General features: G+C 28.7%; 2 protein-coding genes across 10 annotated transcripts; one reads left to right on the top strand and one right to left on the bottom strand.

Moving 5' to 3' along the window:
* Positions 1-743: 743 nt before the first annotated feature.
* FBXO11 (F-box protein 11) lies at positions 744-12,786 on the bottom strand. Its single transcript, XM_089228290.1, has 9 exons — positions 12,029-12,786; positions 9,420-9,749; positions 7,286-8,232; positions 6,890-7,193; positions 6,522-6,825; positions 4,791-5,011; positions 2,846-3,064; positions 2,559-2,766; positions 744-2,383 (listed from the first exon to the last, which is right to left on the bottom strand). Exons 1-9 carry the CDS (start codon positions 12,126-12,128, stop codon positions 2,254-2,256), a joined length of 2,763 nt encoding a protein of 920 aa, XP_089084416.1. The 5' UTR covers positions 12,129-12,786; the 3' UTR covers positions 744-2,253.
* Positions 12,787-12,887: 101 nt separating this feature from the next.
* On the top strand, positions 12,888-17,734 carry Sras (Ras converting CAAX endopeptidase Sras). 9 transcript variants are annotated; one of them, XM_015508913.2, is made up of 10 exons: positions 12,888-13,384; positions 13,445-13,563; positions 13,949-14,010; positions 15,933-16,110; positions 16,225-16,324; positions 16,384-16,525; positions 16,601-16,768; positions 16,836-16,904; positions 17,238-17,562; positions 17,643-17,734. In XM_015508913.2, exons 4-10 carry the CDS (start codon positions 15,995-15,997, stop codon positions 17,653-17,655), a joined length of 933 nt encoding a protein of 310 aa, XP_015364399.2. In that variant the 5' UTR covers positions 12,888-13,384; positions 13,445-13,563; positions 13,949-14,010; positions 15,933-15,994; the 3' UTR covers positions 17,656-17,734. The 9 variants fall into 9 exon arrangements, with proteins under 9 accessions (XP_015364399.2, XP_015364402.2, XP_015364401.2 ...); XM_015508916.2 differs by having other exon boundaries at positions 13,949-14,014; XM_015508915.2 differs by having other exon boundaries at positions 13,949-14,174.
* Positions 17,735-17,770: the final 36 nt, after the last annotated feature.

Below are 17,770 nucleotides of genomic sequence, written 5' to 3'. Positions count from 1 at the left end.
AGCATTAAGCTATATACCTATATTAAAGGTAATAGTGCCATAAATTTAGAATTTTAAATATGTTTCGAAATCCAATCAAATTTACAGTCTTTGATAAATAGAAATAAGTTATAAATTATTTGGGTTGTACAACAGTCAAATTTGTAACTTTTTTTGTCAGTGTCCTTTTTTCTTATGTAAAATTTTTCTGTGGGTATTTATTCCATAATTATTTGTAATTCTATATAAAACAGTTAAGAATATAATATGCAATAAGAAAGATTCAATAGGATTACTCATCAGATCAAAAGAGCCGTTTTTGGAGTAGAAGTTTTGGTATTTAGGTAAGATTAATGGGTTATAAAATTTACCTGTTTATATTAGATGTGACATCACAATATTGACAAACAAACTTAAAACAACTTATTCAGTATTTAAGTTGTCTAGAATCAGTAGAATCTTGAGGTTTGGGTTATGGTTTGTGAACATTTCAAAAATCAATAAAATAATTTTGAAAGGAACTAGTTAAAAAGGCGACATCGCAAAAGTCTTCAGTATCAAAAACTTGAATTCTTAACACCATTGTAAGTCAAAATAAAAATAAATGTGGTTTTGTTTTGTTACAAAATGTTCACAAAATCTTGGAAAAAATGTATGTTGACATCAGGGGTGCTAGAGTGACGTGTCTATACATATATATATATAATACATTGTTTATGAGTATAATATAAATACTTGTGAAACAATTAATTAATATCAGGAAATAAAGTATTTTACTAGTTTTATTAATCATCATAATATTATGTTAAATTGAAATTAAATCACAACCTTAAATACATTTGAAGAAAAAAAAATTAAATAATTATGAAAATAAAAACAGCAAATTTAAAATTAAAAAAAAAAAATTGTAATGAGAGTTTGGAGTTGTTTCCTGTACAAAATATTATTTCATGGCACAACACAGCGTAAAAAAAAAGAAAAACAAAATTGAATTAAAAAATTATATACACATTTTTGTTAAATAAATGCATTACATTAAAACGTCAAGCAAACATGTAAACAACAACTCTAAACACTAAAAAAAATTGCACACGGGACCTGTGATTTTATTCGATGATATTAACCATCAAGTGCTTTATAATTTCTAAAAATTTTTAAATTTGTTTTTTTTGAGCAATGGAAAGACAGAAAAAATTATTTTTAAGAATATGGTAACATTTTTCCTTTCTTTTTTTTATTAAGTGCTGTTTATTTAGTTATTATGTAAAATATAAATATACATAAATATATACATTATTATATATTTATATATAAATATATGGAAAATATCGTGAATTTAACATTTTTTTGATATTACTTTTGAAACATGTACATTAAGTCTACAAAAAAAAAAAAAAAACAAATATAAATTAACAAATACAAATGTTTTAAATTATTTTTAACTCTATTTACAAAATAATTTTTGATGTCGAGTTTCAAATGTTCCTAAAATAGTCATAAACAAATAAAGACAGTACATTCTATTACCATTACAATTAAAGCTTAAGTGTTACATGGAAATAATTTATACATAAAACGGCCTTAACTAATACACAATAATTGTCTAGAATGATAAAAAAAAAGATAATTTAAATGAAAAAAAATATAATATGTATAATAAATATATTGCACAATTTATAAAAAGTACACACGCTAATATTAATTAAATTTAATAAATTAAATTAATATATGTATATAATTATATTTTACATTAAAATTAATAATTAAATTATGAAAAAAAAATACATTATTAAATCCTAGTTTTGTTAAATTATTAACAGACTCGATAGATTAATACCATAATTTAGTTTTAAGCCTAATGGTAGGTAATGTTCAGGTAATTTGATTTGAGAAATAATAAAAAAAAAAATTACCTATTAAGAATGAGGTCAGCCAGCCAATTGTTTTGTTTAAATTTAAATGGCTTATTAATAACATGAAATGATAAATCACATTATTTTGCAGTCAAAAATGTTTATCCAAAAAAATACTCAATGAGTTAGTAATAATTAATTGGACAATGTATTAGGTTTTAAAACGAAAAGGTTTTTGTTAAGTAGAAGAACAAAAGGAATGAATAAATTTATTCTTAAGGTTACATCATAAACCATATAATAGGTTTGTTAATTGGTTCATTTACCATCAAATATTATTCACTAGCAATTAAAAATCCTAATATGATACATACACTTCCTTTTACTAAATATAAAGTACTTAAAATGTCTTCTTTAATTTTTAATTCACCATTAAAGTGTGTGATTCAATAGGTGCTGCAGAGTCATACAATGTGTCTGTGTCTTGTGTTGGTTCGCCTTGTAGCTGACATTGGTTATTTAAAGTACCAGCTCCACAATCACAAAAGAATCTATAATATAGAGATTTTATTAGATATTATGGTTCTGTCTCTAAAGATTATATACTATTAAAATATTTTTATTTGAAAGATTTCTAAAGCTTTATCTTTTATTGCTGATATTATTAACCCAAATAAAATATTTACTATAAAATATAAACATACTAAGTAAACAAACTTGACATACCTGTCATGCCTTATGAATTCGACATCATGTCCAGCATGGCATGTTTTAATACAATTTACACAAATTGCATTTCTATCAGTCGTGTTGCATGTCTGACAACGGTAAAAATCATGCATAGGAAATGAAGTGTATGATGATATCTTATATAGACATTGACCATTATCTACAGCCTTTTCAACAGCATCTTGATTACTAAAAATTTTATTGCCTAAAAAATATTCAATTAGTATCAATTCCTAAAAACACAAATTATAACTCATAAATAAACCAGTAATTAAACTACTTACATCTAACAATAGGTTGTACACCGCTGGCTAAGCAAAGCCCACCAAAACGGTTATTAAATATTTGATTACTATCTAAAGTGGCTGTAGCATTATTAGTAATTTCAACACCTGCAGCTAAACCATCAAATATTCTATTGCGTCTCAATGTAGGATGGCTTTGAGTGGAAATTAAAACACCAGCTTGAGCGTTTCTAAATATTTCATTTTCTTCTAAATTGCCTAAAAACACATTATCACATATTAATGAAAATTCATATAAAAAAAATCAAATGAAATAATGAAATCTAATACTATTTACGTTTACAAATATTTTTATACAGAAAATCAAATTAAATTTTTTAATATTTAGATTTCCAATCATATTTTTTTTTCATAATAGGCCACTATTTATAAAATTATATTATATAATAGAATATAAATATTAGTAGTAATATTTATAACTACTATTGTTTATTTATTTTATTTATTTCAGCAAAATCAATATCATAATTTCAATACAATAATCAAATTATAAAAATTAAATTATTACAATAATAGTGATGAGAGCTGAAACGTATACCAACTGAGCAAGCTCGTTTCTAGTTGTACAGAGTTCCCATACATATTACTTATATAATATAATAAAATAAAATGTCATGTGTCTTATACAATTGAGAATGATGTATTATATTTATTATAATTATATAACTAAACAATACTAATAGATAATCATTTATATTTACACATAGATACTTTCTAATAATTGATTTTTACACACATTCTCATCTAGTTCATTTACTATTTTAGTAATTATATTTTTTACATTGGTTTTATTAGACTGATTTTCACATTCATACTTTATTTGACTCTTTACATCATTTCCTAAATTGTTGAATATAGTTTTGACCATACAATAGGGAGCACTTTTTGTACTGGATAATGATATATAAGGTAATTTTATGTTATTACCTGTTCTACTGTCTATTACATCTGTAGTATTAAGTATCTGCATTTGAATTGTTTTTATAAGTGTTTGTTTAATGTATAATTTATAGATTGATAATATGTTAGTATTTTTAAAAATATCTATTGAAGGGTATGTTGGCGGTAACGAGTAGGCTACTTTTATAATAATTTCCTGGGCAATATATACTGATTTTATGTCTGTTCTGCTGGCGCCTCCCCAGCATGTTTTACTTTATAATAAGAGTGAATTACATAATGCCATATAAATTTGCCGTACCACTGATTTCTTAAGAAAGCGAATTTTATAAAATAAGGAAATTAATCTCCGGATTTTATTTTTGATAAATTTTATATGCTCAGACCATTGCAGCTACTGATCTGTTGTATATCCATATGCTCTAATTCACAGACTAATCTATGAATGACTGGAAACTAAGCAGTTAGTGGGTGAGTGGTTAACATGGTCAGAATTAAAGTCAGTAAAATCAAATTTCAGTAATAATATCTAATTCAAGTTTAACATTAATGCAATGTTGTAAACCTTGAATTAATATAACACTATTGTACCCTATACATTTCAATAAAAATAATTCAAGTGCAAAAAATATATGTAAAATTTTATGAAAAACATTGTATCAGTGGTTATAATGATTATATTTGATTAAAAAAGCTAGTCGGATAGTAGTCCAAATAGGCCACACTAAGAAGGAAAAGATGGCAAATGAAGCAAGTGTCCTAGGGCGCCTCAAATTTTTGAGGCATGAAAGTACAATGAGTGATTTTCTAGGTTTAAGCATGTATGTCAAATATGGACACCAATGATAGTAAGCACGGCATTGCAATTATTCAATGATTAGCTTTCAACAGTACAAATATTTCAAAGGATGAAAATATTTACTGTATATAATTTAATTTAATAAAATATGCAAATAAATAGGCTAACACATTTGTTTTTAAATATTTTACACATTAGATCAATATAAAATAACAAATATCTTACCTTTTCCACCATTGAATATACAAATTCCACCATCTCTACCATCATAGATCTTATTTCGTTTAAGTGTTGGGTTAGAGTCTGTTTTGATCCAAACACCAGCCATTGCATTATCAAATATTTCATTTTGTTCTAAAACTCCTAACCCACCATTGTACACTAAAACTCCACCATTTTGGCCTCCCCAAATTTTATTACCTTTAATTATTGGATTACTGCCAGTTCTAAAATATAAAATAAATAAACATATATCATTATTTTATAAACCATCAGGAAAATAGGTACGTAAATACGTACTAAATACAAAAAACAAAAAATTATAACATAATTTATATTCTAAAACAATTTAGGCTTAATAGAATAAATCTCAACTTAACAATTAACACACAAATAAAAAAAAGGAGAATTAGGTAATTACTCTGCTGTAAAGTAGGTGTGAAGTGTATCTCGTTATTGAGGAGTAAATTTATAGATATAAAATGTTATCTATATCATTATATCAGTGTTATATTTGAATTCAATGATAAATGAATGTATTAGAAAAAGATTCTGATTAAAGTGTACTATTTTTAAATATATTTATATTTATATAAATATTATTTATTGTTTGATAAATGTTGTCAAGATCTTCCATCAATCGATTTTTGATATTTTGTCGTGATTTAAAAACGAATAATCACACTTGTAGCTATCACAAAAATTTTAAATTAGCATTTTTTATACATGCTACAATGTCTAAAACATTTTGTGATGTTTATTATTTTTTAATTAGAAATTCATAGGTTTTTTCTTTTATAATTAACATAAAAAATTTTAATATAAGATTTCTAAGAGTTTTTTTTATACCTATCAAATTCACTTCAAAGTTTTACTATAATACAAGATTTAATAAATCAATTTTTAATAATTTTGTTTTAACTATTAAATTTGATAATTTATATAAGTATCTATGTTAGGATTAGGTATCACAACGTTTCCACTCAGGATCTTTTTTGTGTGAAATAATTGATCATTGAATTCAAATATAACACATTCATTATAACAACATACTCGACAACTATTATACAGCAGAGTAGTACCCACTTAACTCTTTGTTTTGTTTTCAGGTTATCTTTTAAATTACTAGGGTATTTTATTTTGGACCCCTAAAGTAAATTTGTATATCAAAGCTTTTTTACTGCTTCAAATGATGATCAGACACAAATATTTAAAAGAACACACAAGTCAATACATTCATTACTCAGAATCTAAAATATGAGTTTAACACTTAAAAATTACAACTTTTATTTTTTATTTTTTATGTTTTATAGCCATTACTGGTAATTAATTTTATTTTATTACCTAGGTATTATTATTAATGATTCTTTTTATACACTAAATAATTTTAAAATCCTACTTAGGTAACCAAGTATAAAATATTATCTGATAATGTATGTAATAAGTTGTATCCCTAATTTTAATATTTGCTAAAAATTTATAATTTGAAGGGGTACTGCACAAATTAGTAACCATATTAATTGGTTGATAACAAATAATGTGTGGACATCAGCTTAAGATGCATTAGTAACAATGTTTAAGTAAGTTAATTAAGTTAATTTTACCATATTTTTCGAAAAATTAACAATATTTCAATACAATTTAAAAGTGGTGGCCTATTTCTATTACTTAAGAATGCAATTCAGATTTTATTGTTTAGTACGTATAGACAAAAAAAAATATATATATATTACTCACCTTATTTGAACACCAGAATACAAGTGATTAAAAATATCATTGTCTTCAAGTTTTCCATGTCCATTATCATAAAAATACACGCCCACTTGTTTACCAGAATGTATTCGGTTGCGGCGCAAAACTGGAGTACTACCAGTGGTAATCCAAACACCAGCCAATGTGTTTGCATAAACTTCATTTTCTTCAACAAGCCCAGCACCTTTCTCATGTACATATATTCCACCATGTTGACCATGATGAATTTTGTTATGCCTAACAATTGGATCGCTGTTTGTACGAATTTGAATACCAGCTAATGCATTACCTGATAAAATATATATCAATAGATTAATATTTATATGATATTTAATGAATACTATTGTACTGACCATATATATTGTTATGTTCAATAAGTCCTCTGCCTTCACCAAATATATATACTCCACCTTGATGTCCATTATATATATCATTACGCCTTATGGTCGGATTGCTGTTTGAAGTGATCCAAACACCAGCAAAATTGTTACTATGAATTTTGTTATCAATAAATTGGCCGAGACCATTTTCATGTACATAGATTCCGCCTGTCTGACCATGATGAATTTCACATTGTACAACAGATGGATTGGCTCCAGCTTTGACTTCAAAACCAGCAATACGGTTATTGTGAATATCGTTGGCTTCAAAAAAACCCTAAACATAAAAAAGAAATTATAAGAAACTGTAAAAATTGATAATTAAGAATAAGTTAAATAAAATAATTTTGTTTTTAAATTGCTCATTACCAATCCATTGTCAAATGTAAATATGCCCACATCTCTTCCATGGTGTATATGGTTGCGACGCATCACTGGATTTGCATGATTTTTAACCCAAACACCAGCTAAAGCATTTCTACAAATTTCATTGTCTTCAAATGTTCCTTGAGCATGATCAGTCACGTAAATACCAACATTTTCACAGTCGCTAACATCACAATGGTGAATTCTAGGATTTGCACCAGCTCCACTAACACATACAGCAGCTCCTACAACTGAGGAGCTTCTGATAATACAGTGATCAATTGTAGGTGAACAATTTTCGCCAACTTCCAAACAAAAATGTTTATGATGAGGTACAGTTGAAGTAACGTTTGGAGTAAATTTTAATGTGACATGTCCCAAATAGGCACTTTTGGCACCCTCAACAAACATAACAGTTGATTCAGTTTCTCTTTCAAGAATTACTGCATCAGCAACCACACCAGGAGCAGCTCCAATTAATGTTATATCTGAATCTATCACTAAAAATTCGCCTCGATAAGTACCAGGATGTAAAAATATTTTTGCTCCACCATTTAAATGTTCATCAGCATAATCTAAACCTGCTTGAATTGTTTCAAAATGTGGCATTCTCCTAACTGGGTCTTTAGCAGTACCATTATAATGTGGTCTTACATGTAAACAACGTTTTTTTAGCTGCCTAAAGCTTTCTTTCCATGGATTATGGTGTTCACTTTCTTCAAATGGAATAAAATCAAAACGACTATTTTCTGTATGAAACAGTGGTGTATCATACTCAAATACACTTTGATATAATCTTTTCCATAGATTATTATCATTAGCTATTGCTTGAAATCGTTTACAAACTTGAGCTATTCTGCATAGATCTTGTTCATATAAGTAACTGAATATTGTCAACATGACTTCATCTGGCAGTTCACATTGTAAATAATGGGCAGCCGAATTTGAATCTGAAATATTCAAATACATTTTTAATATTTTAATTAATACTTAAACATTTGTACTTATAAAATAAATAGTTGATTATAGAAATTAACAAAAAATGTATAGTAAATTTACATAACAGAAAGAAATTAAAAATGGGAAAGAATAACAATTAAAATACCAGACCAATAAATAAATAAATGTAGCATATTATAGTTTCAATGTAAATAAAAACATATCATCAATTAGGAAATAGATTAGTAACTTTATTTAAACTGTAAAAAACTTACTATATATCCTTTAAAAAGGTTTAAAGCATATATTTTTAATTTTTAAGCAAACAAAATAATTCAATTACTGTGTTTGAATTTGAATAAATAAAAAACTAAAAGGAATTAGTTAACTTGTATTATTGTATTACATATAATATTTTGAATTTTCAGTAAATATAATTGTATATGTATTATTTATGAATTTTAAATTGGTTTCCATTATGGAAATATTTCGAGTTAATTTATTTTATAGAAGCACAATTAAAACACTTGCATTGGACCTTCTCCAATTTCAAGCCTAATATATAATATAAATAATACAGATACCTAGTTATATTTGTATTTTGTTCATTGGCTACTATTTATCAGGATGTCCTCCTCCATAGAAATCATAGGAATTAAATCTTAAGTAATGAACTAGGTACCAGAACAAAAATTTTTTAGACATAAAGAAGTATACTAGACAAATATAAAAAATATTCTTAGTAGGTAAAATAATGTAAATAACTCGGTAAATAATTTATGAAATATTTAATACAAAACGGTATACACACAAATAATTTAGGAATTGGTACATGAGGTATAGGTTTTATTGTTATTGTTATCTTTTTTTTAAAGCAATATCTACAGTACAGTTCATTTAAATTAGTTTTTATCAAAAAGTAATTTAAAGCTATACTTTACTGATTACTTTACTCTTAGTGTTAATTTTCTCAAAAGGGTTCATTAGGGTACAATTTCTAATTAATAGTTTCTAAAAAATGGATCTAAATGAATATAATGTTGTTAATATAAATGAGTTGTAAGTAATTTACCTACTAAAGTATGTTATATTAAAAAGTCAATATAAAACTATACATATAAAAACAAAGGCAATGATAAATTACAGCAAAACTATAAATTGACCACATAATTAAATTTAAAATAAATCAATTACTTACTGTCAGAGCTAGTAATTGTACAAGAAGTATTTCGTCTGAGGCGTTTACGGGCAGGCTGAGATAAAGGTGGTGTAGCAGCCGACTGCAATACCGATGCAGTAGCTGATGCTGTAGGTGATGTAGGACGAGTAGCAGTTGGGTGTACTGGTGCTGTAGCATTAAATCCAGCTGTACTAGCATCATGTAAATGTAAAGGAGATTTTCGGCCACGTAGGTCATAAGGTGGCACATGTTGGAAGCTAGTACTAGTACTAGAGCCTCCTGGAGTGGCATAGCTACCACTTGCAGCAACTAAGGGTTCACATGTTACTCCAGCTTCAACAACTCCGCCTAAATAAATATAAAACAAATATATTATATAAAAGGTATCTATATTTAAAATTGATTGGAAAAAAAATTTTGTTTACCTATATAAACATAATAAGTGTCAAAGCTCTTAAGTCTAATTAAAACTTGAGTTTTAATGAGATAAAAGATATATTTAAGAAAATTAGTGAGACAGTACCTAAGTGTCAAAATTAAAATTATAGTTAAGTACCAGGTAAGTAACTATTTATTCAACATTTGAAGAAAAATATTTTATTAAAATGGATATTTATTAACAAATATATAAAAATGTAAATTTGTATTTATTTTCAGTTATTTAAATTATTATTTTCATTCGGTACTGAAATTTAAAAATTAATTTTTATGAAACACTAATTTATAAATTAAAACATAAATGAATAAGTTATGAATGAAGCCATGTAATATTGTTATAATCAAATCCAATTTAGATAAAAATTTAATAGAAAATGAATAAAATTGATGATAACATAAACTTTTTAGAGTAAGTTTTACATAATACACAAATGGGCAAGAATCTAGGTATCTAGGTTCCAATGTTTTCATTAAACAGAAGTATTAAAACTCTTCAATGGTACAAATTAATTTAATGTTTCAAGGCCCAAGACCATGAAAAAGTAATTTATAATGGGTTTAGTTCTGACTTCTTTTTTTTATATTATAACTCCTTGGAATAGTATAGCAAGTAAATGTATGGTAATAAAAATAAATATTCATTATTTAAAACAAGTTTCATACAAATGTACGCTAGTATTTTTCATCTGAGAAAAGATACCTAATAGTTATTTAATAGTTTTTTAATACATTATTATAATTTTGTTACTATAAGTCAGGGATGGGCAACTGGCGGCCCGCGTACCTTTTTTATCTGGCCCGCGCTACATTTTCAAATTACTTCATATAATTTTAGCGCTTATCTGTATTTTATTTTATTACATTTTTTGATGAAATGTAGATATAAATTCTTATCTAGTTTTAAACCGAAACTAAATTATTAAATGTCTAAATATATATTTATAATGGCATAGCTAACATACTATTTATTTCATTTTATCGGTTTAGTCATATCCGTACTGCCGTACCGTACTGCCGTAGTGTCACACCGCCGCGCCGTTAGTACTATTATTTTTGTGTTTTATTATTATTTTGCTTTCTCCTGCGGCCCGCTAGATTTTAAAGTATTTAAAAGTGGCCCGCTAGTTACTTTGAGTTGCCCATCCCTGCTATAAGTTATTAATATTAATAGTATCAGTCATAAGATGGGTAGGATTGTATTCTGATTGTATTTTAAAACTGAACAGATGAATAAAAGTTCAAACAATCAATTATGCTGGCCAGTCGGTGGTCACAGATGAAAAACTAAGCTAGAGCCAGCCAATCGCGATGAACTGGCCATCCGACATAAACAAATATTCCCTAACTATTCAATATACTCGACAATATACCAATACCGGGCTACAACTACCTGCATGAAAAAAAGGTAGGTAGGTATATTATACTATAGGCCAAAAAAATGGTATAAGTGAGAAAACATAATATTATGTCAACCGTCAACATATAAGTATCTTTAGATATTATTTTGTTACACATCTTTATAATATCTGAATATATTAAACTATTTAAGAGACAACAGTAACAGAAAACAGTTATAATATAAGAAGGTATTTCTGCACTAGACCTACAATTAGGTACAAGGTTATGACTGATAATCTAGTAAATAAGGTACAAACAAAATATGCAAAGCGGCCAACAAATCTATCTAACAATGATCGATACATGGCCGGATCGTTTGCCATAACAAGGGCACTGGTGGTAGACCAAGTAATCAAAATGCCCAAGTCCTAACTACCATTTCTTTGTTAATAATTAAATTTTCGATTTCCCCCTCTTTACTTGTGCACGGTACAGCACTAAAGTGCCAGACTGGTGGCCCGCGGCTCGGCGACTCGAGAGGACCCGTGGCACTAAGCACCCCAAAAACATGACCTAAAATCCCGTGTTCGGTGGCGCGAGACTATCATTGCCGTTCTGTGCCAAAACTGTGGAACGCAGAAGTCCCCGTTTATCGATTCGAAAAGTCGTACGCACACGCAACATATTTTACCTTGAAAGCAATCGCCTTCTCGCTTGGCAGTCGCGAGCGGTTCATTGCCATGGGGGCACCTCCGAGGATCACCCCCTCCCATCACCCCGTATCCTGCAGGGGAAAATTTTCGGCAAAGGGGTAAACTATACTAAACTACAATAGGTAGGTAAATACTCACCAGAATTCGACGTCCTAGACGGTATGGGTAGACGGTTGGTGCCTTTTCTCCTCGTCCTCCGCGTATAAGAACGAGTCGAGCTGAACGACGCGCTCGGCATTCTCTTCGAGGAAGTTTTTCGTACAATTTTTAAAACGCGTCGCGTACGGTCGGACGATGAAATTGTAATTAAAACGAAACGACTAAAATCTAACTACGGTATAACGGGTAAAAAGTTATCACAAAATTGATTGATTATTATTATTTATTATTATTATTATTATTATTATTATTTTTATTGCATGCGAACGCGAATACCTTACGACGGATACATACGGACACCGCGCGCGCACACGTACACAATTTTATTTATAAATACAGACGTCAGACGCACACACGCATACACTGGCTTCTGCTGTCCGCGTCTGCAATCTAAACCTACTCTAACCTTTAGATTAACAATAATATTATTTATTAGAATATCAGTATTATTATATTTTTTATAAAATGTATATTACGTTGCGTACGTGTGTGTATACGCGAACGCGGCGGCGGCGGCGACGACAACGACGACGACGACGACGACGCTCTCACACACACACACAGTCACTGTAGTCACTATAGTCTGTAGCTCACACGCACATAATACACACACCGTAACACCACAACACGGCTCTCCCGCACGCACACGAACGCACCAACGAGTACACGGGCGCACGCACACGCTCTCGCGGTTCGGGTCGGCGGCGAAACAAAAGAAAGGAGGCACAAGGCAGCTGCTGCTGCTGGTCATGAACGACGACGGCGGCCGCGGTGAAGTCGCACGGGAATTTTTTCTCCTCTCTCGGCAAACGTCTACTCTTTCTCTCTCACACACACGCCCTCTCACTCTCTTAAGCACAGTCCCTCTCTCTGTCAGTTGCACGCACGCACCGTAGCGCCACACAAAGTACCCCCTCCGCACCCTTCACCGACCGCCGTCATATCGCCGCCGCTACTACTACAATATTACTACAATAAATACTACTACTACTACCACCACCACCCCTCGCACGCCAGTGAGTACCGAAGGGCCGCCCGAACACTCACCCACTCACGGTCGGCGAAGGCGGCGACGACGAACGAGGACGAACGACGGCGATCATTAATGAAAAAATAAAAATAATGCAGACGCGATCGCGGTCACACGCATCGTGCACCGTCGAGTCGGCGGCGCCCCTTCGAACCAATGCCGCGTCCCGGAACCGGTCACGTGACGCCCCGGACAATAGTGAACAGACGAATGTACCACCGCCGCCGACGTCTCACTGTCGCAGACGGGTGTACGGGCCGTTCGGCGTGTGGGGGATCGCCTCCATCATTGTCGGGCAAACGACTGTATATTTTTCGATTCTGTAATCTGTACAATATGCAATTTCTAGGTTTTTTTTTTTTCAGATTTCGCTAGCCCGGCTGTGTCCGCACCCTACCGAGGCCCCTGTACTCGGAGTCGGAGTGTATACGAATTTTTCCGTCAACTTTTACCTGAATTATTTTGCTCGATGCTGATTCGTCGAGTATATAGTATATTAAATTAATTGCATAGTACCAGCTATTATTATTGTGCAATAAATTGCACAATAACATTATTAGTATTTTACTTTTGTTACCGACTGAAATTTATTAATTGTTATAATTCATATCGATGCAAATAGGGAAGGGGAGATTTGGTATTTAAAATGTCCGCCAAGTCACCAATCTAATTCAAAATTTAGTATTTTTGGTATTAAGTAAAATAGTTTTAGAAAATCAGGAAGGCTCTTCATTGCTCCCCTCCCAAAAATTATATTTTTTTGAATACCTAATTGAACCTCTATCAGAATCCAAAATATTCCATATTTGATAGCACATATCACTGACTGATAGCAGATAGCACTTGTCATTTTTTTTTTTTTTTTTTAGCTTTGCTCACCAGTAAAGTTGCTACTATCGACTAACTAAGCCCGTGAACATAATAAAATGAAGTAGGTAATAAACTAATAACTAATATGTTTTGTATGATTCACTACAATTATATAAAGTATTAAGTAGTATATTACAATTTTGGACCGCTATCCGTCTTTTGAATGTTCCTTTTAAAATTTTTAAGTGTTAACTGTTACAAGTCTAAAAAAGTTAAATAACAATAGTAGGTACACTATAATTTTACTCTGAATTTTTAGGTTACTGTAGAAGAAAATAGTTATTTAAATCATATTTATGTACTTAACTATTTCAAATATAAGGTAAATAACTATAAATTAACCACATAGTGAATTATCTTGTAAAGTTATTACCTTATTTTTTTTAATTGAATCTGTTCATTGTATTTCAAAAATCTAATTTCTTTTAGATTTTTGTTTAACAGAAATTAAATCATTTTAATTTTTAATAATTTACCTTGTTTACAATATTGATTATCATTTTTAATTTTAATGCAAGCCCAAAGACTAAAATTAGTAATAATATAAAGATTTAAATTAGCTAATAGTTTTAAAAAAGGCAGATTTAATATAATATTATGGTCAATATTTCCATAACCTTATTCTAAATTCTGATGCATATAAAAATATTAAACCTAACTACAAAGTAATAAATTTGCACATTGTTCATTCTATGAAAAATAGACATTGAGATGAAAATTTCTTCAATTTCTAACAAAAATATACTCACTATTTCTTTTAAGTTATAATTAATTAAATGTATTATATATTTATGAATATCCTATACACAATGGTTTGTGATATTTTATGTATTCGTTAGTTGAAATATTTATTGTGCCAAAAATCAGCAAAGAAAAGTTCTAGAACTATAGATGTCTTTTTAATAAATTAAGATTCATTTTGTTCACAAAACTATGGTTATATATTTATATTTCCCTACCTATGAATTAGTTATCGATCAAAATATCCAACAGATAAATTATTCAAATTTAAAAATTTAGAATTGTTTTTATAATGATAAGCCACCAACATTTTTAAATATCATTTAAATAAAATAAAATATTGAATTATTATTAATTAATATAATAAAATACATTCATGTTGATTACACTATTTTCAAATAAAAATAAATAGCAATGATATTAAAAAATTCTGATATCCCTCTTACCATCATTATGTTTCCTCACAGATGTTTTAATTTTTTTTAAGATCTGTGGTGGTCTGGTTTGTACTGTACAATTTTTTTGTTCAACAGTTACATTTTTCAGTAACATGTTTATAATTAATGTCCACATTTTTGAATATTTGTAACTAACCTGAATTATATTATAAGTACTGGTGTGTGTGTATATATGCGCGCGCGCGCGCATATATACAGGCATACCGCATACAACACATTGATCTATGAGCTGAGTTTAGTGAGTTTTGATAATATTATAAGGTATATATTTGACCTAAATGACTATGAATTAGTTAGTTTGCCAAAAAATAAAAAAATAAAAATGAATTCTCGAGAATCTTAAACCCTGTTGCAAATTTATGTAATTTCTTTTTGTTACTCTGATTTCAATAAGACATGTAAAATTTGACAACTTAAAATGTAAATTGATACTGCAAAGTTGAGCTAAAAACATTAAATTATTAAATTTAAATTGTTATAGTACCTTTTGTAATATATTATACTTACTAAAACTCCACTGTTTAAATTAAAATTATAAAATTAGCATTAGAGTATTTGATAAAAATTGTAATAGCATAATAATATACTCTTACGTTAGACATTATTTTACAATACTTTTGAAATTTACAATCTTTACAAATTTTAATAATATAGACATATAATTAATAATTAGTAATAGAAATCATTATTATACTTAAACTCTTTAAATAAATAAATAGGCATTTAACAATTAATATTTTATTTTGGAATACACAAATTCTAATTTTAATTTTCCTGTTAATAGCCTACCATCAACATTATTCTTTATATGAGAAAAAATGACAAGACTATAATTGTGTTCCTAAAATGAATGTAGACAAATTAAATTATCAATGTTCTTACATAAAATGTGTTCTGGAAAGTCTCTTCTTATCTGTGATATATGTTTCCAGCTTATATGTATGGAATTCACAACATTCTAGGTAATTTTAAAATTTATTTATTCATAAACAATAAATACCATAAATACCAATTACAAGTAATATTATAATTTTATAAACCTATTTGATTACTAATTACTTGTTTTCTGTTCTAAGAGATCATCCATCAACTATAAAGAAAAGATTCCTTAGTGTATCATTCATGCTAATATTTTCACCTTTATATACGTGGTATTTTATTAGTGACAAAACTAAAGTAAGACAGTTATTATAAAATTGTTTTATTTTCATAAACATTTAAATAAATATTTTTAGGTACCTATTTGGTATTGGCTGGGTTTAAAATGGGATGGAATATTTATGTCTGCTGCTTCTTCACTCTTCTTAACATTTATATTATTCCTGGGTCCAATATGCTTAATTTGTTGTAAAAACATTCAATTAAAAGCCATCATCAGTAAGTCTTAAAAAGTTTACCTAGTAGAATAATATAACTAACACAATTTAATAATCAACAATTTATTATTCTCAGGTATTGAAAACATAAAATCAAAGTTAACTGATTTGATTTGGCTTAGAAATTATGTGGTGGCACCCATATCTGAAGAATTTACCTTTAGAGCTTGCATTATACCTCTATTACTTCAATGTTTCAAGCCAACGACCACCATTTTCATCTGTCCCATATTTTTTGGAGCAGGTAATGGAACTGTTTAATTAATATGACTACAAATCTAATCTTTACTCTTATTATATATCTTGCTTAGCTCATTTTAATCAGTGGATAGAAAGGATGCGAGCAGGTGTACCATGTGTAGATGCTTTTATTATGTCAGGTACATTTTTAAATTCTTAAAAAAATATTTTATTATTCATAAAATCTTGGATATAACTTCTAAGTAATGTTGTAATATTCTGCGGAAGGGTTACTTACTATTTGATATACTCTGTCCAGCAAGAGAATATGCTGCAATCAGTTTTTCTGCACGACTCCCAGATATTGAAATGGATCCACTATGGCAGGAATCAGGGTGATATCTTGCTATACAGAGTATAAGTGTATTAAAACAATTACTAATAATGATACAATTGATACATAAGAAATATGTTTTGTTTTAAAAATGATCATTTGATATTCACTTCATAATTATTAGCATTTGCTATTCTAGTGTTTCAGTTCATGTATACTACAATATTTGGTGCATATTCAGCACTGCTATTCATCTCCACTGGAAACATTATAGGACCAATCATGGCTCATAAATTTTGCAATCATATGGGATTTCCTGACTTCCGAGAAATGTTTCAATTTCAAGAGCCAAAACGTAGCTGTTTATTAGTTCTTTCATTTGTTGGGTTAATATTGTGGTGCATTTTGATTATATATACTACTGACCCACGGATATACTCTAACCAAATGGATTTGACTGAGATAAATCAATGTAATACAATAAATTCGAGCAATAATTTTGAGCAAAAACAATTTATAAAATTGTAAATACAAAAACCTTTATTTACATACACACAAAAAGAGATTACTATGTACATTATAACATTTTGATAAAATTTTTTAGCTCAAAAATGTAATATAAATGCTTCTGCTTAAATTGAAGCAATCAAACACAACAAAAATGTTAAATTTAAAATAAAAGACTGGTTTATAGAAGTTGTTAAGATTTTTTATGTAAGAAACACAAAACAA

The sequence above is a fragment of the Diuraphis noxia genome, unplaced genomic scaffold (genome assembly GCF_037042655.1).
Source record: "Diuraphis noxia isolate RWA-SAM2 unplaced genomic scaffold, SU_Dnox_SAM2 contig0005, whole genome shotgun sequence".
Taxonomy (NCBI): Eukaryota; Metazoa; Arthropoda; class Insecta; order Hemiptera; family Aphididae; genus Diuraphis; species Diuraphis noxia.
The sequence above is the reverse complement of the archived record's forward strand: the minus strand, read 5'-3'. Positions and strand labels throughout refer to the sequence as shown.